The sequence below is a fragment of the Sorex araneus genome, chromosome 2, assembly GCF_027595985.1.
Source record: "Sorex araneus isolate mSorAra2 chromosome 2, mSorAra2.pri, whole genome shotgun sequence".
Lineage (NCBI taxonomy): Eukaryota > Metazoa > Chordata > Mammalia > Eulipotyphla > Soricidae > Sorex > Sorex araneus.
Window position 1 is genome coordinate 10,938,191 of NC_073303.1, and position 26,243 is coordinate 10,964,433.

Consider the following 26,243-nt stretch of genomic DNA (forward strand, 5'->3'; position numbering starts at 1 on the left):
CATTTCTTACCTTCCTGGGAAATTGTCCTGGGACTCGGCTGGGGGCTGTTCTGGCTCTCTCTGTCCTTGTCTGAAGGAACTTTTTTCAGGACAGGTGGCAGAAGAGCGACCTTAGGGGAAGCAGGGCCAGATGGAGAGTCTGGGATGTCCTCTGTGGAGACACAAACCCGTGAATCAAAGCGCTACATCAACTGGTTTCCGAAAACAGATGCAAGACTCAGCTTTCAAGACCAAGGACAGGGCTGGGGGGCTTGTCCTGCGAGTGGCCATCCCTGGGCACCACATATGAAACCCCGAGCACCAACAGGAGCACAGAGCTAAGAATAGCACCTGAGCACGGCACGTGCTGACCCCAAATCAATATCCCCCCAAGAGAAAGGACGGGGGACCTTTAAATAGCAGTGTAGTATTTTTCTGATGAAAAATATATCCCGTGCTTCTGTTCAGTGAAACAACATTCATGCACGACGGAGAAGAGAATTCAGACTCAAAAGCGGCATTCAAGTCCTGAACAGTCTTCAACGGTTAAATTCACAGGTGTGAATCTGCCCTGCAGACACCAACTCTCAACAAGCTGATGTTTGAAGTGAGACTCTTGGTGAATGGGAGTGCTCCTTCTGCCTCGAGCACCGCTAGGCTTTGTTCCAATGTGGACTATTTACAATCCCTTGCCCCTTGCCCTTCCCGGTGATCAAAGCCAGCCGACCTACTAAAGCATGTGGGAGAGTAGGTGCAAGTGTAGACGGAGGCCACTGAAAAATAGTGCACTGGAGTTCACTGCAGACAGTGGTCAGAGCTTTTGGGAATGGGTTCACTGAACTGGGCCCCTTCGCTGCTCCATCACCAGCAAGCTATTGCCAACATGGTACCTGTGCATGTTGTGAGCGCGCTCTCGCGCGCGCGCGCGCGCGCGCGCACGCACACACACACACACACACACACACGGAGCACCTTCTTCTGGCAGAGTTCAGGGGCCACACGGTGCTGGGGATCGAACTTGGGCCCTTGCAGATGCTTGGTCTATGCTCTACCACTCAAGACCCCCGTGAGTCAGAACAGAGCAGGGTTAGGGATGTAGGGATTAGGCGTGGGGTGACATGTAAAGTATAATTAGGTGCTAAATCTCCATTATCATTGACCTAAAGCACTATTTTTCCAAAGTGGGTGACACAGTCACATCTTCGGGGATGTAGAATGATCGAGGGGCAGGGTGGTGGGGCAGTAGTAATCTCAGTGAAATTGAGGGGCATCCTGTTTTTTTTTCCTTCAAGAAGGTAAATTTCACTGAACACTTTAGGCTCCCCAAAAGGGGGGCAGTCGCCCATAATTAGGAGCCTCTAATCTAAAGTCTTATGGAAACAAAGGAGACGAGATATGGGGGTCATTATATTAGCCAATCTACTTTTTTTCTTTTTGGGTCACACCCGGCGATGCTCAGGGCTTACTCCTGGCTCTATGACTGGCAATTACTCCTGGCGGTGCTCAGGGGAGCACACAGGATGCCGGGGAATGAACCCAGGATGGCCACATGCAAGGCAAACGCCCTCCCCGCTGTGCTATCACTCCGGGCCCCCGACAACCTACTTTGGTATGTGTCTGAAAATCATCACCACCCATAGCTGGATGAATGAGAAACAGGCTTGCAGGGTGGAGAGGCGTGGCCAGAGCAGAATGGCCAAACCACTCCCTGTCATATCTATGTCCCCTTCTTCCTCTTCGCACCTGAGCACAGTTCTTCCGGAGAAAGGGCCAGAGGAAATATTTCCGGCTCAGCAGGTCAAATAGCCTCTGTCACAACTGTCCAATAGGACAATCTGCGCCCCAAAGCAGCAGAAAGCGACGCTTACAGTCAGTGTGGCTGAGAGCTGACCATGCGTCACTAACAGCCAGTTTGCCTCGCCCCATTCCAGGATGCGGGGTACAGACATTGGACCCTCAGTAACCCCTACCTGTGGGCCTCACCCTAACGCCAGGGTTTCAGGAAGACCTAAACGTCCTGGAGCGTAGATTTCAGGAAGCGACACCCACACTGGACGGCGATCATTCAACACAATACCTCGAAACACACACAACCGACTGTCCTGTCTCTCCCTCTGCCTTGCCAATGCCCTCTAAAGGCCAAGGGTTTTTATTCGTTTGTTTGTTTGCTTGTTTGTTTCTGTGTCACCCTTGGTGAAGCTCAGCGTTTTCGACTGACTCTGAACTCCCGGCAGTGTTTGGGGGTCCACACGGGATGCTGGAGATTGAACCTGGGTCAGTAGCGTGCAAGGCAAAGGACTGACCTGCCGTGCTCTCGCTCTGGCCCCTAAAGCAAGGTTTTCTAGAGTTGGTGCCACCGCGCACTCGAGAAGGCCTCAGCCTCTGTCACTGTGGCAGCCTTGAGCAAGCTCCGGTGCCCGGGAGCCTCTGCCGGGCCTCTACCCGCCCTCCCCCCAGCAGACTGACCTGGCTTCGAGGCGGTCCTCGGCTTCTGCGGGATGCTGGGCCGCGCTGCCAGGCTGGGCTTGGGGGGCTGCAGCAGGGGCTTGGGGCTGGTCGGGGTGCCGGAAGAGCTCCGGGACCTGTAGCCCGACTCCGCTTTGGGCTCGGCCTTGGCGTTCTTCTCTGATGCCCCCAGACCGAAGCGGCTCTCTGGAAGCCCCGGGTGCAGTTTGGGGACTGGAATAAGGGGGTTTGAACAGCACAGTGAGAATCGCAGGGGAGGGGGGAAGCGTCCTGGGGAGCAGGAGAAGCTGGCGCCAACTGCTACCGTCAGGTGGCACTGGTTTCTCCGTTGGGGCCTGAAGTTCATCCCAGAGAGCACCGGGAGGCTGAGCACAGGCTCAGCATGCAGGAGGCCCAGGGCTGATCCCCGACACCGTACCGTCCCCTGAGCACGGAGCCAGGCGTAGTCACTAGGCACCACCACGGTGTGGTTCAACACCACCCCCCCACCCCCCAGAAAGGGTCTTATTACAAAATTTTTAAATAAGTTTAATTTGGGGGCCAGCATCATGGGGGTAGAGTAGGTAAGGTACTTGCCTTGCATGCGGCTGACCCAGGTTTAATCCCTGGCTCCCCATAGGGTGCTCTGAGCCTATCAGGAGCAATCCCTGAGCACAGTCAGGTGTGGCCCCAGAACCAAAAGCATAAATGAAATCATTGTGATTCGCTATATAAAATCTTCAGGCATACACACTGAAATTAACCTGTTTTTTTTTTTAAATTGGAAGAAAGTATATCATTCTAAATGTCTGTAATAAGCTGCAGAGTGAGTATAATTCTTATAAAAATTCCAATGTATTTATTTGCTTTTTGTGTTATTTATTTATTTATTTGTTTGTTTGTTTACTTGGGTTATTTTGGTCACACCCAGCCATGCTCAGGGTTACTCCTGGCGGTGCTGGGGGACCATATGGGATGCTGGGGATCGAACCCAAGTCGGCTGTGTGCAAGGCAAACGTCCTCTCCACTATTGCTCTGGCCCCTGAAATTTACCTTTTGCAAATCTCACCTTGTCACCACTAAGAATCCAGTTCCATCCCTCTCCATACACTTGATCTCTGAAAGGGATACCCCCACCCTGTTCCAGCGTGGCGGCCGTCGATCAGAATACGCCCGTATAAGATTATAACTCTCACAGAAAAGCCACGAACTTGAACGCGACGGTGCTCTTCGGGACACAGCTGAGCACCCCAAGCTTCACCCTGAGCATCTCATCACTGAGCCCAGGGGCTAAGCTGCCTCCTCTCTCCTGCGGCTATGGAGCGCGCTGGGCGCACCCACTGGCGGTGCCTCGGTCCTGGACAAGGAGCCAACTCGAGGCCCTCAAATTCCCTGTGCCTGGTCAGAAAAGCCACCTCAAGCCCCGCCTGCCTCCCTGCCTCTATGGCTACCACAGGGGACGGCCCCAGGCCGGCACGAGCTGAGCTAAGTTACGATTTCGCTTCCACCTCTTCCTGCCCGACGCTCTCAAAGCTAAGAGCGGGTCTTCAAAACGAGGCTTCTGGCATGTGAGGTGACCAGGGAACCCCCAGCTGCCATCAAGGAGAAAACTCTTAGAGGTCAAAAGTCTGTCTGAGAGGTCAGAGGAACAATGGATACTGGGTATCTGCTAGTCACCAATATTCATGCTAAAAGGAAAAAACCAAAAAACGACCCATTCAACAGTCGGTGAAAAACATCTTCCCTACACCAAGGGCTTACTGTTGTTATTATTGCTTCTTTTTCTGTCTTTTTTGCTTTTTTGCTTTTTGGATCACACCCAGCAATGCTCAAGTGTTCCTCCTGGCTCTGCACTCAGGAATTACTCCTGGCAGTGCTCAGGGGACCACATGGGATGCTGGGGATCGAACCAAGGTCAGCCGTGTGCCAAGGCAAACGCCCTACCTGCTGAACTATCGCTCCAGCCCTATAACTAAATAGAGGCCTCTCCAGGCTCTGAGGGAAGACAGGCAGTGCCGGGAATCACACTTCAGACTTCATGCATGCAAGGCATGTGCTCCAGAACACTGCTCGGTCGTACACACTTCCGGCTTTTCACGCCCCCTGCCCGGTGTGGGTGTTGCTCCATCAGTTTTTTCCTTTTGGGAAATTGCACAGGGGCCGAGCACTGCTTAGAACATTGGGGGGCCTGTCCTCAGGTGGTCACTCTCGTGGGTGACGGGATGTGGTCTCTCGGGTGGAAACTCAGAGCACTGAACAGAGAGGCGCATTCTTGCCTCCGCGCCGGCCGATCACCGTGACTCCTGAAATGGGGGCTCACGCCCTCGCTAAGGGGGCGACAGCAGTGGCCTGACTTACCTGCCCCGCCTCCATCCGAGCGCTCCGTGCTCAGGGCCGGGCTGGAAGGGTCCTGGGAGATGGCGTCATGCCCAAGCTTCTAGAAACACAAATCAATCATCCCTTAAAAAACATTGATTTCATGTGGAAGAACAAGAACAAAGGAGATGAAACCTGGCAGCCAACAACGCCTCCGAGATCAGCGACTGTCAGGCCTCCTGTCGCCCTGCGCCCGTCCGCGGGAACACGCTCTGTTCCCGCCTTACCCAAAGGGTGCGGGTTCCGGGGCGGTACCCGCAGACAAGGCTGTCCGCCGTTCGCTGACACCCCCCCTAAGGCAGGCTCTGCCCTTCAGTTCTCTCCAGGTGGGGATCTGGGGCGTCACTTTTTGGTTTGTTATTATTTTTTAAAATTAATTTATTATTATTTTTTACAAAGCTGTTCATCATTGGGTTTCAGTCATGCAATGTTCCAATACTCATCCGTCCACCAGTGCACATTTCCCAGCACCAGTGTCCCCAGGTTCCCTCCCATCACCCCCACCCCCCCCACCTGCCTCTATGGCAGATGCTTTTCTTCTCTCTCTCTCTCTCTCTCTCTCTCTCTCTCTCTCTCTCTCTCTCTCTCTCTGTCTCTCTATCTCCCTCTCTCTCTCTCTGTCTCCCTGTCTCTTTGTCCTTCTGTCTCTGTCTCTGTCTCTCCTTTGGGGCACTGTGGTTTGCAACACTGATACCAAAAGGTTATCAGGAACATCCCTTACCTACTTTGAACCCTCACTTTTGTCCAGCGGGATCATCCCCAGCTATTATTGTCATAGCAGTCTCTTCTCTATCTCTCCTAGACTCAGGAGGCTTCACTTGAAAAGCCACCACAATCTTTCCAGCCGCAGTGGGTGAGACAGACACAAGGTCCCCTGCAATGAGCAGGGTTCTCCTTGCATGAAGCAAAACCAAAGCACAGAGACTGTTGAGGAGGCAAACGAAAGGCAGGTTTCGAAATGATGAGCAACCAAGTGTACCGATGAAGCAAAGTCAGTGATGGCAAAGACCGGGCACGTCGGGGGCAGGAGACACCTCACCGGAACTGCACTAGGATTCGGCCTCTTAGGGCCAGTCCATCTTACAGCAGTGGGGGGGTTGTTACTTAAAAACAAAACAAAACCCAAGGGATGGGCTGGGAGGTAGTACAGTAGTTAGGGCACAAGCCCAGCATGGGCTGACCTGGCTTTAATACCTGGCACCACTTGGTGGTGGGAAAATGAACTTGGTGCCAGGGGCCGCCACTAGATTCTGGGCGCACGACAAGGATGTGCAGTTATGGGACTTTTCACTTTTGTCTCAGCCAGCACCAGCAGGAACACCAACCTTTGACTCAGAACGCTCCAAAAACTGTGTTGAACAGTTCTCAAAAGTACAGTGCCTGGGGGGTCGGGGGCCAGAAAGATAGTTCAGTGGGTAGAGCACTCGCTGTGTATGCAGCCTCCTGGAGTTTGATCCCTGGCATCCTATGTGGTCTGCTGAGCAGGGCCATGAGTGATCCCTGAATAAGCAGCTGGGCTCAGAGGAGATCAGTAATGTGGGACTAGGGAAAAGGTGTCGAACAAGATTTAAAGAGACACTCCCTTTCAGGCTCATGGACAGGCAGGGCCAGCACCTGAGAATGAATGTGTCTTTAAATTTTGCACCTTGGACAAAATTTAAAACAATCTTGTGTTTAAAACACAATCCTCAGAGTTGGTTTTCTTTTTCCTCCACCAATTTCTAGGGCACTGATTAATCTCCAAATGACAGCTGTGCCGATTAAGAATAAAATAAGAAAAGTTAGACGTGGAACACTTTCTTTCTTTTTGCTCCCAAATCCTGTCATATCCTCATTTTTCAGTTATTTTTAATACATGTATCAATATGAATCTTGTGAAGTGAATTAGTTAAGAGGAGAATGAAGATAGCAATTTTACTTTTCTTTTTGGGTCACACCCAGCGATTCACAGGGATTACTCCTGACTTTGCACTCAGGAATTACCCCTGGCAGTTCTTGGGGGACCATATGGGATGCTGGGAATCAAACCCGGGTCGGCTGCGTGCAAAGCAACCACCCTAACCGTTGTATTATCATTCCAGCCCCAAAATGTATTTTTTAAAAGCACTGTAGCACTGTCATCCTGTTGTTCATCGATTTGCTCGAGCAGACACCAGTAACATCTCCATTGTGAGACTTGTTACTGTTCTTGGCATATCAAATATGCCACGGGTAGCTTGTCAGGCTCTCCGAGAGGGGTGGAGGAATCAAACCCAGTTCAGCTGCGTGCAAGGCAAATGCCCTACCCGCTGTGCTATCGCTCCAGCCAATATATTAACTACTAATGATTCTTACATTGCTAATTTGATAAAGAATATGGTCATGGGATTCTAGTTAAAATGTATAAAAACCAATACGGGAAACCTCTTCTGATTATTTTATTGTTCTGTTAATAAAATAAAAAATAAAATAAATAAAATAAAAATAAAATCTTCCCAAATGGTTAGATTTTGAATACTTGAAATTTATATTATCCCTACTATTTTAAGTAGTCACTAGATGGCGCTAACAGATCACTGGTGTGCGCCTCCAACGAATTAAAATGACTAAAATTTTGTTCCTTGGAGACAATTTATATGTCAAATCTAAAGCACATGGGAAAAACCCTCTAGCACTTTTCATCTTTCTACTAAAAGGCAACTGTTCACCAGTGGAAACTGATAAAATAAACAGCTCATTAGAGAAAATTGGATGTTCATTGTTGTAAAGAAATTCTATAAAACTGATTAAAGTTTAAAACAATTCCTTGGGCGCCTGACTCACCCAGGATGTGGTTACTGTATTCCGTCAAAATTCTGTCTTGTGGGGCCCACATCATGCCTCACTTGGTGAATGAGCACAAAATGGGGGGGGGGGGGGGGGGAAGGTATGGACCCATCTCAACTCTTCCGGAAGGATTAATGTGTTAGTTGGGAGGAATTTGTAACTAGTAGATGGTGCAAGTGAAGAACTACGCGTCATAAAGGAAGCTGGAAAATCAGGTGAGTTGCAGGAGGGAATGAAAAAAGTAACCGGTTATTTAGGATGTGGAATAAGAGGTCTCTAGGGGTAAATATTTTATTGTGTTTCTTTGACTAAAGGAGACGAACAATGTCCCTTTCTCCTTGGATCACAGTATTTAAAACATGCAGGAGCCCAGGATCAGAACGACACCAAGAGGTGGATTAGACACGGGTGCACTGAGCTTCTCCAGGCACACGGCCTTGCAAACAGCCCCCAGATACCCGATCTTCTATTTTAGAAAGAGGCTGAAGAGCTAACTAACGCACTCAGTCAGATCTGGAGGCAACTAGCAATTTTTTTTTTCTTTTTGGGTCACACCCGGCGATGCACAGGGGTTACCTCCTGGTTTTGCACTCAGGAGTTACTCTTGGCGGTGCTCAGGGGACCATATGGGATGCTGGGAATCGAACCTGGGTTGGCCGTGTGCAAGGCAAACGCCCTACCCGCTGTACTATCACCCCAGCCCCCAACTAGCAATTTTTAAACATGAGTTTTTCTTAAACGCCCACAGGTAAGGCGGCTCAACGATGACACGTTCAATGAACTCAAACAGGCTACGCCCCACTTTCTTTCGACTTAAATCTGGACTGTGGCAAGGCATTAGGCTTGGAAAAGGAAACAAATGATTAAACTACGAGGAAAAAAGATTCCAGCCTCATGTCATCAGGACTCAGTTTCGTAAGTTGATTTGCCTGCTGCTCTCTGACTGCGTTCCTGGGGACCAGCTGCCCCAGACTTCCAGGTCGGGGACAAAGGGAGCCCCATACTCTGTCCTCAGGCCACGTCCCACCTGCCCCACCTTCAGGGCTGAGGTTGTCTGGAGGAGTGAGGCCCTTTCCAGTGGGGTGAAAGGTCAGCGCGGCTTTCCCTGTCCTGGTCTATGTCTGGAAAGAAGTCTCTGGGCTTGGGGACTTTTACTAGACCAACAGTCGGTCTCTCCCCACGGCCCCCACCCGCCCCAGCCTGGGGAGTGTCACTGGACCAGAAGTCAAGTCAGTCAGTCAGTCAGTCAGTCAGTCAGTCAGTCAGTCAGTCAGTCAGTCAGTCTCTCTCTCTCTCAACACCCCAACCCCCCCCCCCCCACCAGCCACTGCACAGTTTGAGGAGTTTTACATGACTGATCAGTCAGTCAGTCTGTCTCTGTTTCTCCCCCTCCCCTCTCCTCCCCTCCCCTCCCCCTCCCCTCATCTCTCTCTCTCTCTCTCTCTCTCTCTCTCTCTCTCTCTCTCTCTCTCTCTCTCTCTCTCTCTCTCTCTCTCTCTCCCCCCCCCCTCTCCTCTCTCCCTCTCTGTCAGTCTCCCCCAGCCCCTCCTCACCACCCCCAGTTTGAGGAGTTTTATATGACCCAAAGTCAGTCAGTCAGTCAGTCAATCAGTCAGTCAGTCAGTCAGTCAGTCTCCTCCCTCACCCAGTTTGGGGAATTTTACGTGACCAAAACTCAGTGACTCAGTCTTCTCCCTCCCTCCCTCCCTCCCTCCCTCCCTCCCTCCCTCCCTCCCTCCCTTCCTTCCTTCCTTCCTTCCTTCCTTCCTCTTCCTTCCTTCCTTCCTTCCTCTTCCTTCCTTCCTTCCTTCCTTCCTTCCTTCCTTCCTTCCTTCCTTCCTTCCTTCCTTCCTTCCTTCCTTCCTTCCTTCCTTCCTTCCTCCCTTCCTCCTCTCTCTCTCTCTCTCTCTCTCTCTCTCTCTCTCTCTCTCTCTCTCTCTCTCCCACACACACACACTTTGTAGAGTTTTGCATGACCCAAAGCCAGTCAGTCAGTCAGTCAGTCAGTCTGTCAGTGTGTCCCCCCCACCCCCGGCAGTCTGACGTGAGCCAGTCCGTCGTGTCGTCCGTCCGCGCCTCACCTTCTGCGCGCAGGCGGCGCGCCTCTCCTGCTTGGCCTTCATCTCGGCCAGCAGCCCGCTGCCCATCATCTGGACCCCGTAGCGCCGTCCGCCCTGCGGGCTGCCCCTGCTGTCGCCGCGCTCGGGCCTCCCCGCGTCGTCGCCGAGCGACGCGTCGTCCAGGGCGTCGGGCGTCGGGGCGTCGGCGTCGGGCCGGTCGGGGCCGCCGTTGTGCTCCCTGCGCGGCGGCGTGTCGGCGGGGGGGCTCCGGACGCCGCCCCTGGGGGGCTCCTCGGGCGCGGGCGCGGGCGCCGTCGGGGCCCGCTCGGAGCGCGAGCGCGACTTGATGAGCTGCAGGAAGCCGCTCCTGCGCGACTCGCGCTTCTTCTTCTCGTCTCCCGCGTCGCCGGGCTCGTGGCCCTCGGAGCCCTTGGCCGACGACCTGGGAGTGAAGAGAGCACAGCCTGTGGGGCCCCCGGGTGGGCAAACGGGCGCACACGCAGGCTGCAGGCAGAGGGGGGGGCGGCTGGCGTTCCCAAACGCTCTCCTCCAGCGTCTCTCTCCACCTGGGAGAAAGCCCAGCGGGGCCAGAGAAGAGCGGGAAGGCGCGGGCCCTGGGTGCAGAGGACCCCAGTGAGCTCAGAGCCCAGAGTGGACCCTGGCCACCGCGGGGGTGGCCCCAGACACCTCCCTGCACGGAAGCGACTCCGACAGAGTTGGCTGCGCTCCAACAGAGATGTGTGGCTGGCAGCCTTATTCGCTGCTGTGGGCACTAGAAAAATTGCTTTCTGCATACCCCCTGCCCCCATACATACTAATTCTTTCACAGGCAGTAGATAATGCCCGAAACCCCAAACTTGGCAATCGATGCAAACCAATATTCGGATCCCTGCTGAAACCCACGCCCCAGAGGGCGATGCTATGCAGACAGTGAACTTGAGCGGAGAGTGTATCAGGAGACTATGGCAGCCTGGGAAGTGGATGGGGGGGCAAGTGTAAATACCCGGGCTGGGAGAGAAACAGCAGCACTGATTGAATACCTTTTACCTCCCCTGAGCCCCCATTAGAATCACAGCAAGAGATTAAAAAGCGATCATCAAGGCAGAAGACCCCATACTGGAAAAAAAGGAAAAACAACAAGGTTTGGAAGACTGATTACTTAGGAGTGAAAATGGCCTTCCCGACCCTCAGGCTTCAAGAAGGGACCCCCCGGGAGCAAAGAGATATACCCTGGCTCCCCCAAACAGGCCCGGCAGGCATCTCCAAAAAGAGAAGGGAAGGGGGGCTTAGGAGTAGAATGTCACTACCTCAAGTTTGCCCCAACCAAGGAGCAGTGAGCTGGACGTGCAAGGGCCGAGAGAGAACGGTCACGAGAACAGGAGGCCCAGGAAGACCAGCCTGAGGAATACTGACCCTCCGGCCTGTCCCCTCACTCTGGGCCTCATCCCAGCCCCCCTCCAGGAAGGAGACCCACATTTCTCATCTATAAGCACAAATGAAAACTCCAGAAGGTCTAACATTCAGGAAGACTGTCCCCTGACAAACGTCAGGGTTCCCTGACCCCGAAGCCCACAGGTGAGTCAAGTCAGTTCACAATTCTCAGATGCTCATTAGCATCTTGTTTCCAACCCAGAAGAGAAGAAGTGCGCTCACGGACAGCAAATACGGGAAGAAAAGGGAAAGGCAGGAGTGTGCCCGCTCGGCTTGCTCTACGGTCTACGGGCATGTATTCTCCCTTGAACTGGTCTCTGTATTTCTTTGCTTGCCCGTGTCCACTCTGTCCTCTGTTCTCTCATGAACATGCACTTCTTTCTTTCTCTCCCCTCACATCTTTCTAAGTCTTTCTTTCTTTCTTTCTTTCTTTCTTTCTTTCTTTCTTTCTTTCTTTCTTTCTTTCTTTCTTTCTTTCTTTTTGATCACACCTGGCGATGCTCAAGGGTTACTCCTGGCTCTGCACTCAGGAATTACCCCTGGCGGTGCTCAGGGGACCATATGGGATGCTGGGAATCGAGCCCGGGTCAGCCACGTGCAAGGCAAACGCCCTACCTGCTGTGCTATTGCTCCAGCCCATCTTTCTAAGTGTTTCAATAAAATATCTTGCTTCACCAAAAAAAATAAATAAGAAAGCAAAGTCTCGGACAGCAGCAGCGTGACACACACCACAGAACGCCAGAGGCAGACCAGTAGGCCCTCAAGAGCGTGAGCCAGAGATGACACTAGCTCAGTCTGAGCACCGTGGGATGGACCAGGGCAGGGCCGATCACTGAGAGGCAGACCAGCAGGTGACAATGACCTTGAACACAGGACATCATGAGACAGGATGCAAGCCAACAACAAATGTAGCTACAGAATACCACCCCACTGGGGCCCGGGTGCTAATCTCACACATGGCTCCCCTAGGGACTGCCTCAGGAGCTGGTCAAAATTCAGAGTATGGTGAGCAGAATTCAGAATCTGGCGAACAGAGGAGATTCACACCTTCACTGGAGATGTACGGGCCTGACCAGTGACGGGCATACAGAATAGGACAAGACAGATGGGGACAGTTACTGACTCCAGAAACCAGAATGTTGTGCTACGGGGGGAAATGTAATCACAGTATACTGTGTAATCCAGTTGTGGACATTTATTAGGTTATAATGAACACTGAATATTGATCTAACTGCAATTAGGCCCTCAACAGAGGGTGCAGAGAGGAAAGTATATGTGTGTTCTTGGGAGGTGGCAGGTTCAAACGTGTAGGAGCTGAATTATCATGCTCCAGACATCAATAGTTAGAATTACCATCTAGAACTGAACAATATAAAGTAGCCAAAAAAAAGAACAAACCCCAAACCAAACCAAAAAAAAAAAAAAAACCCTCAAAAAAGTTATTAAGGAAAATGGAAACAAAATGTAAAAACACACAGCTAAGGAATAGGAGTGAATTACTTCTGGAGGATAAGGGGGAGAATAAAAAAAAATGAGGGTCTTTAAACGAATTTATTTTTCAAAAGCCTCACAGAGGCAGCAGAGAGGCAGAACAGGAGGGAAAGTGCTAGCCAGGCCTGAGCCACCCCAGAGAGAACCCCCAGCACCACGTAGGATCCCCTGAGCACCACCAGGGGTCTCTCCTGAGCACAGCCTGGCACTTCCTGGAGTGGCCCAATCCCACCCCCTAACTCTACAAAGGGCTATTTTAAAATAAGATTTTTTAAAAGCCTACAAAAGGGGGCCAGTGTTCCCCCTTTGTCCTGCCTTTGTTTTGGTTTGGAGATGAGATGAGATGTGCTTCAGGAGACCAGTCCAGGAAGGAACGGTCTGCAACACACCCCCATCATTTCCCTAGAAAAGCGTCCTGTGACCCTGCAGATAAGGCTCGTGCTTAGGGGACTTGATGTTGGACGTCCGCTAACATCCGCTAACATCCAACCGGCTGGCATGTCGCCAAGTGGCTTCTTATTTATTTATTTTTTCTCATTTGTTTGGGTGCCACACCCTATAGTGCTCAGGGCTTACTCATGGCTCATGCTCAGGGATTACTCCTGGCCTAGCAGGCTCTAGGGACCATATGTGGTACTAGGAACCAGGTCAGTCGCATGCAAGGCAAGCACCCTTCGAGCCCTGACAATAATCTGTTCTTATGCAATGAAAATGAAAAGAAAACAGATGACAGCTTCTGGTAGAGCTCATCATTATTTGATGGAAGTTGATGGAACTGGTTCTACTTGCACCCTGGAATGCTGAAAATGCATTTCATCCCTTAAGAACTCACTAAGTGTGAGAGAGGGACAAATAGAATGACTGCACTCCTTTGTGAAATATAAAGTAACAGGATGGGAGACTAACACCCAAGGATACTAGAGATAAGGGCCAGGAGGATCACTCCACAGCTTGGAAGGCGGCCTCACATGCTGGGAAGAAAACGCAGCTGGGATAGAGAAGGGACCACAAGTGAATGATGCTTGGAGGGCTCGCTCGGGATGGGAGATGCGTGCTGAAAGTAGACTATAAGCCAAACATGATGGCCACTTACTGCCTATATTGCAAACCACAATACCCAAAAGGAGAGAGTAAAAGGGAATGTGCCTGCCACAGAGGCAGGTGGTGGGGATGGGATGGGGGTAGTGGAGGGATACTGGGAACACTGGTGGTGGAGAATGGGCACTGGTGGAGGGAAGGGTACTTGATCATTGCATGACTGAAATGTAATCACCAAAGTTTGTCAGTCTGTAACTGTACCTCATGGTGATTCATTAAAGATTTTTTTAAAAGTTAAAAAAAAAAAGAATCCACTCAATGCTCAATGAGAGCCCCTTAAAGAAGAAGCTTGCAGGAGCCAGAGCCATAGGGCAGTGGGTTGGGCATTTGCCTGGCACGTGACCTACCAAATTTCAATCCCTGGCATCCACAATGGTCCCTAGAACCTCCCGGAGTGATCCCTGAGCCAGGAGTAAGCCTTGAGCCCACGCAATAAGAGCAGAGAAAATCAGACGGGGGAACAGGTATAACCAGCTTGGGACCAAGAATCTGCAGCATCCAGATGTAGGGGGTTGTCTCCGTTCATTCAGTCGACAGTTACTGAGAGCAGACTACAGATTATGGGCTGAGTCAGACCGTGAAGTTAAAAGTAGAAAAAAGATTTAGCCAAGAACTAAAAGGAGTTTTCCATTTTACTCTATTTAGATTGGTATTGCTGAATTGTCTGACATGGGAAATACACTCATGCACTTTTTTTTTGCACTGAGAAAAAACAAAAACAGAAAACAACTCCCAGATGATTACGTGTCCCCTAACAGATGTGTGCATGGAGGATGAAAAAGAAGATAGAACACTGAATCAGCAGTCAAGAAAGCAATTAATTGGGCAGCGGGGGGTGGGGGTGGGGGTGGTAGCGGGTGGGAAGTGGGTTGGGTAGTGTTGTGTTGGTTAGCAGGTGTGAGAGCGTTTCAAAGAATAAATGACATTTAGGTTGGTTATTTAAAGGTATTTTTTAAAAATAGTTTTTCCAAGTTTATATGTCAAGCTTCAAGGCTAGTGTCAAAGAAGACAAATAATTGGGCACTACAGCTTATAACCTTCCATATGTTATACAGTTCTGGATATAGAAATGTAACTTCCTTCCACCTTGCATTCTGTTGAGCCAAGATAAGACACATTCATCTAGAGAACAGACTGGCTTCTACCCCACCCAGACCCAGCCAAGCCCACCCCACCCCCAGAGCTTGTCAATGTGATTTAAATTCATTCCTGGATTTATTTTTTCAAAGTGAAGAATACTTCACAAACTCAAGTCCACATCAGGAGTGTATCTGGGAAAGGATCTGCATTTACTTGGGGATTAACTGACTTAACACGAATCATGCCTCAAGACTGGAGTACTTTAGGGTAGAAAATTGTTCACAAAAGTACCATAAAATTGGGGCCGGAGGGAGCACTAGTACAGCAGGTAGGGTGTTTGCCTTGCACGCGGCCGACCTGGGTTTAATCCCCAGCACCCCATATGGTCCTCCAAGCACCATAGAGCATAGAGCCAGGAGTAACCCATAAGCATTGCTGGGTGTAACCTCATTCCCCCCCCCCAAAAAAAAAGTGCCATAAAATTGTTTTCTAAGAAAATGCCATCCCAGAAAGAAAACATGAGCAGAAGCTCTCAGAGGCTAACTTGGGAGGCCTCTCGATGCTGTTTCTTTTTGACAGCATTGAAGTTGTGGCACTTAGTAATCTGTATATTTGAGGCAGGGCCCAAAATACACTGCTAATGATCAAGGACATTAGGACAATGACAGGAGGTAAAAGTGACTGCCACAGAGAAAGGCTGGGCAGAATTGGTGGAGGGAAGTGGACACTGGTGAAGGGATTAATGATGGGACACGGTGCGCCTGAAAACTTAATAGCGGGGCTGGAGCAATAGCACAGCGGGGAGGGCGTTTGCCTTGCACGTGGCCGACCCAAGTTTGATTCCCAGCATCCCATATGGTTCCCCGAGCACCGCCAGGAGTAATTCCTGAGTGCATAAGCCAGGAGTAACCCCTGTACGCCGTAGGATGTGACCCCTCACCCCCCAAAAAACAATAGTGAACAACTTTGTATAATTCACGATGAACCAGTTTTTTAAAAAAATAACAATGAACAAGGAGAATTTGAAAACAAGACATTTCAGCCACCTATGCTGCTACCCTGGAACAGACAAATCCAGGTGAATGTGATCGGCCCCCCAAAAGGATCTCAAGTGGTACATCGTGTGGTCTAATTTACAACAGTCTAACCACTATCCAACCTGAGCATCATGCCGAGAGGTTTATTTTACTACAGATAGCTGAGTTCCACTTGCTGAATATCTGATTCAACTGTCTGGGTTAGAGGTTTGAGAATTTGCATCTGTAACAAGCTCCCAGTTGACAGTGATGTTCCTGGTAGGGAAAACGCATTTTGCAAAAGTCTAGAATAGCTTCGTGTTAAAATAATAAAATACACAGTAAGGGAGTCGGAGTAGACCAAGTTGAATTTAACTTAGTCATTTAAATGTGAATTAAACAAAAGAATTAAAAAAAAAAACAACCCTGTGAACTCACCTGGAATCCATTTTGGTCACCTTCTTGGTGAAAAATTCATCTACACCTTCGTCCACTCTCCCCATGAGACCGTTCTGTTCCCCGTCTTGGGAGACAATGCTGGCAGTCCGGACCTGTGAACCAAACCAGAGCCACGTTAACGAACAGCCAACAACGACCTGCTATTGCTGGATACAGGGGCTCTGATAAGGGCCATGAGAAAGCTGAGAGGTTGAAACCGGACTCTTTTCACCTGTCACATGGAAACAACCACTGCAAGGGCAGGAGGAATGTAGCAGAGTGTCACCAGAGTGAGGAATGTAGCAGGATCACAATCCTGGTAGAGAGTGAAGGGACTGGTGTGTATATTGGCAGCTCGGTCTGGAGGCTGGGAAGAGTTGAATGCCCCTAGCGGCAGAGAGCGGTACTGCGGGTCTATGGTAATGGCTGAAGGAAACAAAATAGGTTGCATTGAGAACACTAATGCTAGTGAACAGGAGCCTGAGGTCTATGGATGCGGTAAACTGGGGTAAACGGAATGCAAACCCTAATGGGAAGCTAATAGAATAAGTTCTCATGAACTGGTCATTGGTTGAACTAACCAAATGTGTGTGGGGCAGAGGGTAGGTAAGATAGAGAAGAGACTTCCATGACAATTAATAGCTAGGAATGATCACGCTGGACAAGATCTGAGGGTTAAAAGTAAGGGATATTCTTGATAACCTGATAACCTTTCAGTATCAACATTGCAAACCAGATTCCAAGAAGAAGAAGAAGAAGAAGAAGAAGAAGAAGAAGAAGAAGAAGAAGAAGAAGAAGAAGAAGAAGAAGAAGAAGAAGAAGAAGAAGAAGAAGAAAGAGAGAGGGAGGGAGAGAGGGAGGGAGGGGGAGAGAGAGAGAGGGAAGAGAAAGAGGGAGAGAGGAGAGAGAGAGAGGGAGAGAGATAGGGAGGAGGGAGGGAGGGAGGGGGAGAGAGAGAGGGATGAGAGAGAGGGAGAGAGGGAGAGAGAGAGGGAGAGAGAGAGAGAGGGAGAGAGGAAAAGCACCTGCCACAGAAGTAGGCAGGGGGTGGGGGGTGGGGGTGATGGAAGGGAACCTAGGACCACTGGTGCTGGGAAATGTACACTGGTTGAGGGATGAGTGTTGGAACACTGTATGACTGAAATACGATCATGAATGGCTTTGTAATACTCTAAAAAATTAATTAAACAAAAAAAGAGTAAGTCCTCCTGAGCAGGTTTGCTGGGCTGAGGTGGGGTGGGCACTGGGGGAAACAATACTCCATTTCCTTTCTGCAGGGATAAGTGAGGGCAGGTATGGGGGTCCAGGCAAGGCAGTCGCCTGTAGGAGGGCATGAGTCAGCACTTTGAGGATGGTGGGGCAGAAACAGAGGTGCAGATTGGTGGGGTGGGAGAACACAGCTCAGTAACCAGTCCTGGGTCCTACACGGGATTTGTTGTTAGGTGACAGCGTGAATATTTATTGCTGCAGTCACTTTATGTTGAGTATATGTCCCTTCTTTTATTTGAAAGCAGAGTGTTTCTATTTAGTGTGATTTGATAAGACTACTTAGGGGTCTGGCAATGCTCAAATAATTTTTTTCATAAAAATTAAGGGTCACAGACTCTCAGATCCCCAGCCCAAGGCCACCGTCTACACTGTACCAAACAGGAGCCTTCTGTTTTCAGAGGACGGGAGAAACCTTGACTTGCATGAGTATTTCCCAGCTCACAGTCTCAGTCCCCGTGGTGAAAGGCTCTGAGTTCCATGTGAACGGAGAGAATGGACATGGAAATGAACGGAACCAAACCCAGAAACGGCATGTCTGGACCTACATTCTGGGCAGTGTCTGGATACTATTAAAAGAGCAGGGACTTGTACGCCTGAAAATCTGCTTGGGAACACAGCAGGAAGACCCTTGTAGCGGTTCGGCCTAATCTGGAAGGGACTTGGGATTGGGGAAGTGACAGGCAGGAGGAGCGGCCCTGACTGAGGCCTCCAGGCTGGCTGAAGGGAGCATGGCCCCAGGGAGCACAATCTTTAGGTGTTGGCAGTATCCAGGGCCCAGTGACCTGGCAGCAGCTGCAAGTCTGTGTCTCGGACGAGCAGCTCTGAGGAAACTGTCACCAAGTTAGTGACCAAGTGAAGCATCTCTCTGAGGGGCTGGAGCGATAGCACAGCGGGTAGGGCTAGGGCGTTGGCCTTGCATGCGGCCCACCCAGGTTCGATCTCCAGCATCCCAAATGGTCCCCGAGCACAGCCAGGAGTGATTGCTGAGTGCAGAGCCAGGAGTAACCCCTGGGCATCGCCAGGTGTGAAAAACAACAAAAACAACAACATCTCTCTGGGCCTCACTTGGTGGAGTGGGAGCAGGGCTGGGGTTTTGTGCACGAGGATTATTCCTGGCCTGGGGAGCCAGGTGGGAACCAGAATCAAATCTGGGCCTTTGTATCCATTCAAGCCCCCCTGAACTATCTCTCCGGCCCAAGGATTTCTCTTTAAGTGAACTGTTAAATTCTCAGTAAGCTTAAACACACTTATTGGTGTCAAGGGGTGCACTCCTGGAACGCTCGAGAACTTGAGCTTTATCCCTGCCCCTATATAAGCCCCTTGGACACTGCCAAGTGTGACCCTGCTGGCCCCTCGTACGGCTGGGCCTGGGCAGTGCCCACACTGGGTCTTGCCCGGAACCATTCGGCCCAGCTGGTTGATGACTGCCAGGATCAGCTCCGGGAGTGCCACTCCCCGCACCGCCACGGCGCCTGGCGCTTCTGCCTTTTACATGAGTTAGTATTTCACACGAGGTCATACACGTTTGAGAAAGGGCACCCAGATTGCTGTGGAGCATAAGGACAAATAAGTCCTCCTGGGCCTCAGCTCTTTGGTCTGGAAGTCTTTCCAGGACGTGACTTGCTGTAATTTTGAACTGTGAGCCTCAAGTTGCCCCGGGAGGAACTTGGCCGGTGGCTGCATTTTGCAGAGTTTAAGGAAAAAGACCAATCTTTGGCCTTACACAATCATGCACTTCCTTCATTGGGCAACTCCAGGATGACAATGATCAGGCCTTGAACTGCCACTTGCGAAATGCTGGGAAGTAAGCAGATACCGGCAAAGAATGCAGTTCAATGTGAGTTAACAAAAACAATCACACCTGGCTTCCGTTAGAGTAAGAAGTTGCAAGAGAGCAGGAAAAACAAAACAAAACAAAACAAAAAATGTTCTATGGCTCTGTTACAGAGCACGGGAAGACTTTTAATTTTAACAGCACCAGATAAAGTAGCATAGGACTGATGTGTCTTATCATTTTTTTTTTCCTTTGTCAAAGGATGGAGAATAGAATCTCTATGGTAATTAGAGTTTGAACAGGGCCTGCTGGTTTACATGTGTTTTGCATATTTTCGTTTCACCCTGGTCTCCAGCCTTTGAACTGGCAAGGAAAGACAGTTTAATCCTCATTTTCTTGGTAGTCGCAGATCAAACACCGGCTCAGGGGCCGAGGACTGCCCATCCAGGCTTCCTGACGGATGAAGAAGAAGGCTACGATGTCAGAGCATATGGATCTAGTTTTGTTTCCCGTCCGGAAACCCCCATACTTCTCAGAAGCTCCCACTCAAGTACCCCTCTCCATTTGAAGGAGAAGAAATTAAGTTTTACTAGCACAACGTCTCCTCTCGGCCCTTTTCTTCTTTCTAGCTTTGAAACAACTCTCAGCACAAAAGCTCCTCTGAGGACGTGAAGAGTAATAATGGCTCAATCAAGCAGGCAGTTTCCTGCGGGAGAGGGCAGCTTTCAGGCCGGGGGAAGGCCTTGTAGATCCCAGGTCCAACCCCTGTCATTTTAGAGATAAAAAGATTTGAGAGTCCAGACGTTCAGAGGAGCGCAGCGCCACGCGGAGCGGTTCGGTGAAATGTGGGCTTAAATGCATCTGTTCAAATTGGAAGCAGGAGGTTATCAGCCTATGCAAAGAGCAGCACGAAGACTGAAGAGGCAAATGAAATGGATTTTGTCCAAACAGTTCAAGACCAAATACACACATTGTTTTCTTTTCTTTTCCTTTTTTTTTTTTTTTATAGCTCATTTTCTTGCAAAGAGAATGGAAAGGACATAGAGATATCAGCTGTCCTCCCTCCCCCCTGACCAAAAATCCCATTTGATCTTGTCTTTTCTGTCAAGGAGAATACAATTCACACCCAAAGGGGTGGCATCGCTGCTAGCAAAAGCACAGAAACCTCAGGGCTGAGCTGGTTGAAACCAAGTGCATTTGCGCTCAGAGAAAGGCTTAAGCAAATCAAAGCTGGGATGGGAATTGCTATTGTTGATATTTGGGAACTAGAGAAGAAAGATTTTGCACCTCTGGTGCGTAAGTAAATGCTAAAAGGATAATTTGTGAATGTTGGTGATTATGAGGCTGAGAGACAATTCAGGCCTCCCTCTGTTTTCCCTGGGCCAGGATTATTAAGATGAATGCACTGAAAAACACGGGAGGTGGTGCACCTGGGTTTAGACAAGGCAGCTGCAACATCGCTCATAATGTCTCCACTGGCGGGTGGAGAGATGGGCAGGAAGTAAGGACAATTAGATACATTAGTAACTGAACAAATACACCCTAAGAGTGCTAATTAGTGGTCTGCATAATCATGAATCCTATATGCATATATTAGTAAGAAACGTGGAAATTGAGAACTAAGTAATCAAGTTAAGATGTAAGGAAACCCAAAGAAAAATAAGATGAAAGAACTCAAACCTGATGAATTTAAGAGAACTGATAAAACTAATACCCAAATTCTTCGATGAAAGTCTAATAGGAGATCACCTTATAAAACTGAGGCATAAAATCTGCTTTAAGAATTCTATAAACAGGGGTTGGAGTGATAGGATAGTGGGTAGGGCGTTTGCCTTGCATGCAGCCAACCCAAGTTCGATTCCCAGCATCCCATATGGTCCCCTGAGCAGCGCCAGGAGTAATTCCTGAGTGCATGAGTCAGGAGTAACCCCTGTGCATCATTGGGTGTGATCCCAAAAGCAAAAAAAAAAAAAAATCTATAAACAAAATGAACAATTAGACCAAATGTGCAATGTGCAAGGAAAATATGATTGATCAAAATGGCCTCAAGGGGCCGGAGCCATAGTACAGCAGGTAGGGTGTTTACTTGCATGTGGTTGACCCAGGTTCAATCCCCAGCATCCCATATAGTCCCTAAGCACTGCTGGGAGTAATTCCTGAGTGCAGAGCCAAGAGAAATCCCCGATCCAAAAAGCCAAAAAAAAAAAAAAAAAAGTCCCAAGAAGCATTAGGTAAAGACTGGTGAGATGAATCCCCAGCACCATACGACCTGCGCCAACACTGCACCATAAGGCTCTGTGCACCAAGAATTCCCAAGAATAGCCCCCAGCTCACTGAGCATCACTTGGGAGGACATCCACCAAAATAAGAATGGGGCAATCTGAATAGAGCTGAAACAAAAGGTATCAATCCTCTAGTAAAAAATCTACATGTAAGCAAACAACAGGCCAGGCCCAGATGGCTTCCCAGGAGAGGAATAGAAAAAAAAAACTCTATTAATGCAAACCGTTCCAGAGGAGAGGAAAGGAGATGGAACCACCGCGCACATTTTATAATGACAGTTTCATCTGGAAATTCATACTAGACAGACTTTCTAGACAGAAAGGGGAAAATTATAGATCTCTCTCTCATTTAGGCATATATGAAAATACCCTAAAAATAAATAGTATACAAAGTCTAGTAGCATATTAGAACAAGAAAAATATGCACAAAAAAATAGAATACCATTAGGGGGAAAAAAAAAATCTGTGAATGTGATTCTCCACAGTTGTGGTTTCAAAAAGAGAAAAATGCCTACAATCTCAACAAATACTGAAAAAAAGGTCCAAGTAAACAACCAGTCATTGAAAAAAAAAATAGCAAAGGAGGAAACTTTGGTAGCTGAATAAGTAGCAGGAACTGCTCCAAGTCTACCGAGTTTCTATTTTCTCTTGTTTACTCAGCAACAAAACCTTGACCAATATGTGACAGTTCATGGTCCTTTCTGGCCAGTGAGATGGAGAGAGAAGAAGACTAGGATCTCTGGATGCAAGGAGGAGAAAACGAACTTTCTGGATAAAGTTCAGATTTTCTGCTGTATAAACATATTCCTTTTCCTCTGCCTGAAATATTCTTTTGAACACGGACGATTATTGGTCTTCCATGAGAACAATACCCAATCAGTCACCTGGAGCATATAACAAATGAAAAAAAGTGAATATAATCTGTGACTTGAATAAAAATATAGTATTTAGAAGGAGGGAGGTGTTATGGTCAGAACATACTGTTACTGTTTTGTTTCGGGGGCCATATGGCAATTTTTTTCAGAGAAGTTTAAGAATAATTTTAGTGGTTCCCAGGCAAGGAAACGCAAAAGCCCCGTGAAATGTAGTTGAAAGAAAGACCTCTTCCATCTCTGATGCCATATGTGGTCCCCTAAGTCCTGCCAGGAGTGATCCGTGAGCACAGAGGCAGAATTCCCAAGCACAGACAGGTGGTCCCTCCTGTGTTAGGCCAATCCTGAGCACAGGGCCAGGAGTATGTCTTGAGCAGATCCCACAAAAACAAAATAAAATCCGAAACTGATGTTTCCACTCTTAGTTTACCCATATGAAATATCAGACACTCTTAAGAGTCACTTCAGTGAAGGAAAACATCTGTGTGTGACACCGTGTATCAAACGGGGCCTCACACCACCACTGCGCCTCTGGCCCAGGCCCTGAGAGCAAAGCACTGGATAAAAAAATTTTGCAAAGTTGATTGGCTAAGTTCTTTAATAAATGTGAGTAAGAATCCCCTCAATGAGAGGAGAGCTGAGAGAGATAGAATCCATTTCCAGGGACATTGTCTCTCCCTCATTTCTGCCCTGATGAAGAATAAGAACAAAGGGAAAAGCAAATAGTAATACAATAAAGAATGGCTTAGGGGGGCTGGAGCGATAGCACAGCGGGTAGGGCATTTGCCTTGCACTTGGCCGGCCCGGGTTCGATTCCCAGCATCCCATATGGTCACCTGAGCACCGCCAGGGGTAATTCCTGAGTGTAGAACCAGGAGTGATCCCTGAGCTTTGCCAGGTGTGACCCAAAAAGCAAAAAAAAAAAAAAAAAAAGGAATGGCTTAGGGGAACAATCACTGTCACTGTCATCGATTTGCTCAAGCTGGCACCAGTAACATCTCCATTGTGAGACTTGTTATTACTGTTTATGGCATATCAAATACTCCACGGGTAGCTTGCCAGGTTCTGCCGTGTGGGCAAAATACTCTTGATAGCTTGCCAGACTCTCCAAGAGGGACAGAGGAATCGAATCAGGGTCGGCTGCGTGCAAGGCAAATGCCCTACCTGCTGTGCTATCGCTCCAGCAATATAGGGGAACAATACCTACATTTAAAAGGACTATAGACTTCTAGTCTACTGCTTGCTTCTGCCAATTCAACGATGTAGGCAGAGCTGATATTTTAAAAATTAATAAGCTTAGGTTCAAAAAAGATTCCATGCTCTGTCCACATATACAATGAGGGCAAAAGAAAACTCATCAGCTGAGTCTCAAATACTCAAACTAGTATAGAGGGTAAGAAAATTCTACTGGCTAATCAGCCACAAAGCCACGTTTCATTCAGAGTTCTTGTCTACGCAGAAAATGAACAAAAAATAAAATGGGATATTTTATTCAAATAAACTGGGGGGGGGAGTTGGAGAGACTTAAAATATCGGTTATTCATAAGATGCTTGGTGATTTAGAACAATGGTGGTTTGACCTAAGATTAAATCATGTGAGTCGGAGTTAAAAGTTTAGAATTCCTGGAGCATGCGGCCCTGTGTCATCTCACACTCTATACAAGGGTTTAATGGCTTCAGGATGATATAACAATCTTCACGTATTTTTGGGAAACGTTTTTTGGATCATCTTTTGCAGATTATTCATAACAAGCAATACAAAATAAATTATTTAGGTCCTGAAAAAAAAAGTGTGTGTCTGCTTAGATTTTTAGGTTATGGACTTGTGTTATGTATTTATTTATTTAGTTATTGGGCCACATGCAGTGAGTGATGCCCAAGAGCTATGCCCACGTCAGCCCGTGCCCAGAGCTGCACCTGGTGTGATGGGAAGACCATCAGGTGCCTGGGATGGCAAAGCATGCCCTAGGCGCAGAGGGGTCTCTGGCCGGGACTCTTCATATCTAAAGAGATGTAATTTGTGTATTTTTGGCACCAAAACAATAAACACAACAGTAGGCTAAAAGGCCATGCTGACATTGGCCTCATGTGATGCAACAGAAGTAGTTTTGCTCTTTCTCTTCAGTTCCTGACAGAGCTCCTAAATTCCTTGGAATTTCCTGAGTGATAAGTGATCAGAGGAATCTCTTTTATGACTCATAACATGTCCTTTCAACCCTTTCTGAATGAAAGTTAACACCGGGAATCTCGGTGGACTCAATTTGGACCAGGTGAGGTGGTTGGGTTTGGTGGGGGTTAGCCAGCATTTGTTTGTTTTCTTTATTTTGGAAGGGAGAGGTTGGGTGGAGGTGTTTGGGGCCACAGCCTCCGTGCTCCGGAGATATTCCTGAGTCTGTGCCGAGTATCTTCCGGGGGTCCGTGGGGGAGCCCTAGGCACCATCAGTGAGCAAACCAGAGCTGGTTGCAAGCAAGCCTGGCCAAAGCAGATTCGACTGCAGGCCTCTACTCCTGTACTCTCTTCCCAGGGGCCAGAATTCCTAACATGTCACCAGGGGGCCAGGGGACATCAGAGGAAGGGCAGGATCGGACAGAGACTGGATTCTCGAGACTGAATCGTGGCCCTTCTTGGTTAGGAAGTCCAACCTGAGTGGAGAGCTTCGCACAGAGGGGTGGGCGTCAACAGCAGGGACGGTCACCAAGCCGGAGGGCAGGGCGCACCTGACGGCCAGGCAGAGGGAAACTGAGACCCCGTGGGAGAGGACACTGTCGCCTCAGGGCCCAGAAGGAGGACGCGCTTCCTGTACCTGTCACCAGCTAAGACATCAAGCTAGGTGACAGCCGACAGGTGTCCACAGGATGAGGTGAGGAATAATGAGAGGTCAGGATGCAGGATGTGTTGAGGGCAAGAAGCTACTGAATGCAGGTGTTCGGGGTGGGGGGCGTGAAGGGACAGGAAGAGGCAGAAAAAGGAAAACCAATCAGCACCAAGACTGAGCAGAGAGAGAACAGGGCAGGGTCAGCGACAGAACAGCCCACCGACAGACAATTCCCGCCGCTCTGCACAGAGGGCAGAACGCTGAACGGCCCTGCCCAGCCCCCCAGAATGGCTGTCCCACTCAGGGCGCCTTCTCCAAACCATCAGTCTGGGGGCTAGCAAACGCAAAGGCAGTATGCATCTGCGTGTCTTTGGTCCTCATCGTTCATCTGATCACACGGCTCTAAACTCCCCGAGAGAGAGAGAGAGAGAGAGAGAGAAAGAGAGAGAGAGAGAGAGAGAGAGAGAGAGAGAGAGAGAGAGAGAGAGAGAGAGAGAAAGAGAGAGAGAGAGACAGCTCATTCATCCCTCATCCACAGGGCTCGCGTTTCTCTAAAGCCAATACTGGAGCTCAGTACAACAGGGAGGGCATTTGCCTGGCTTGTGGCCAACTCGGGTTCGATCCCTGGCATCCCATAGGGTCCCCTGAGCACCACCAGGAGTAATTCCTAAGTGAAGAGCCAGGAGTAACCCCTGAAACATCACCAGGTGTGACCTCCCCGAAGCCAAAAGTAGATAAATAAATAAAAAATTTAAGGGCTGGAGCGATAGTACAGCAGATAGGGCATCTGCCTTGCACGCGGCCAACCTGGGTTCAATTCCCAGCATCCCATATGGTCCCCTGAGCACTGCCAGGAGTGATTCCTGAGTGCATGAGCCAGGAGTAACCCGTGAGCATCTCCAGGTGTGACCCAAAAAGAAAAATAAATAAATAAATAAATAAATAAACCAATGAACATTAAGGCAACACTGTTCCAGGAACTTGGAAGCTCTACAGTGAGGACTTCCCTAA

The 26,243-nt window shown here is 49.1% G+C and overlaps 1 protein-coding gene across 9 annotated transcripts in view; it reads right to left on the reverse strand.

Moving 5' to 3' along the window:
- Positions 1-26,243, reverse strand: part of CARMIL1 (capping protein regulator and myosin 1 linker 1) — a 349,297-nt gene that overhangs the window by 11,929 nt on the left and 311,125 nt on the right. For all 9 annotated transcript variants that reach the window (XM_055126005.1, XM_055126002.1, XM_055126001.1 and 6 more), the window contains 5 exons: positions 16,220-16,332; positions 9,687-10,107; positions 4,783-4,861; positions 2,446-2,658; positions 11-151 (listed from right to left, as the gene is read on the reverse strand). In XM_055126005.1, coding sequence (XP_054981980.1) covers positions 11-151; positions 2,446-2,658; positions 4,783-4,861; positions 9,687-10,107; positions 16,220-16,332 — 967 coding nt within the window. The remainder of the gene's footprint in view (positions 1-10; positions 152-2,445; positions 2,659-4,782; positions 4,862-9,686; positions 10,108-16,219; positions 16,333-26,243) is intronic.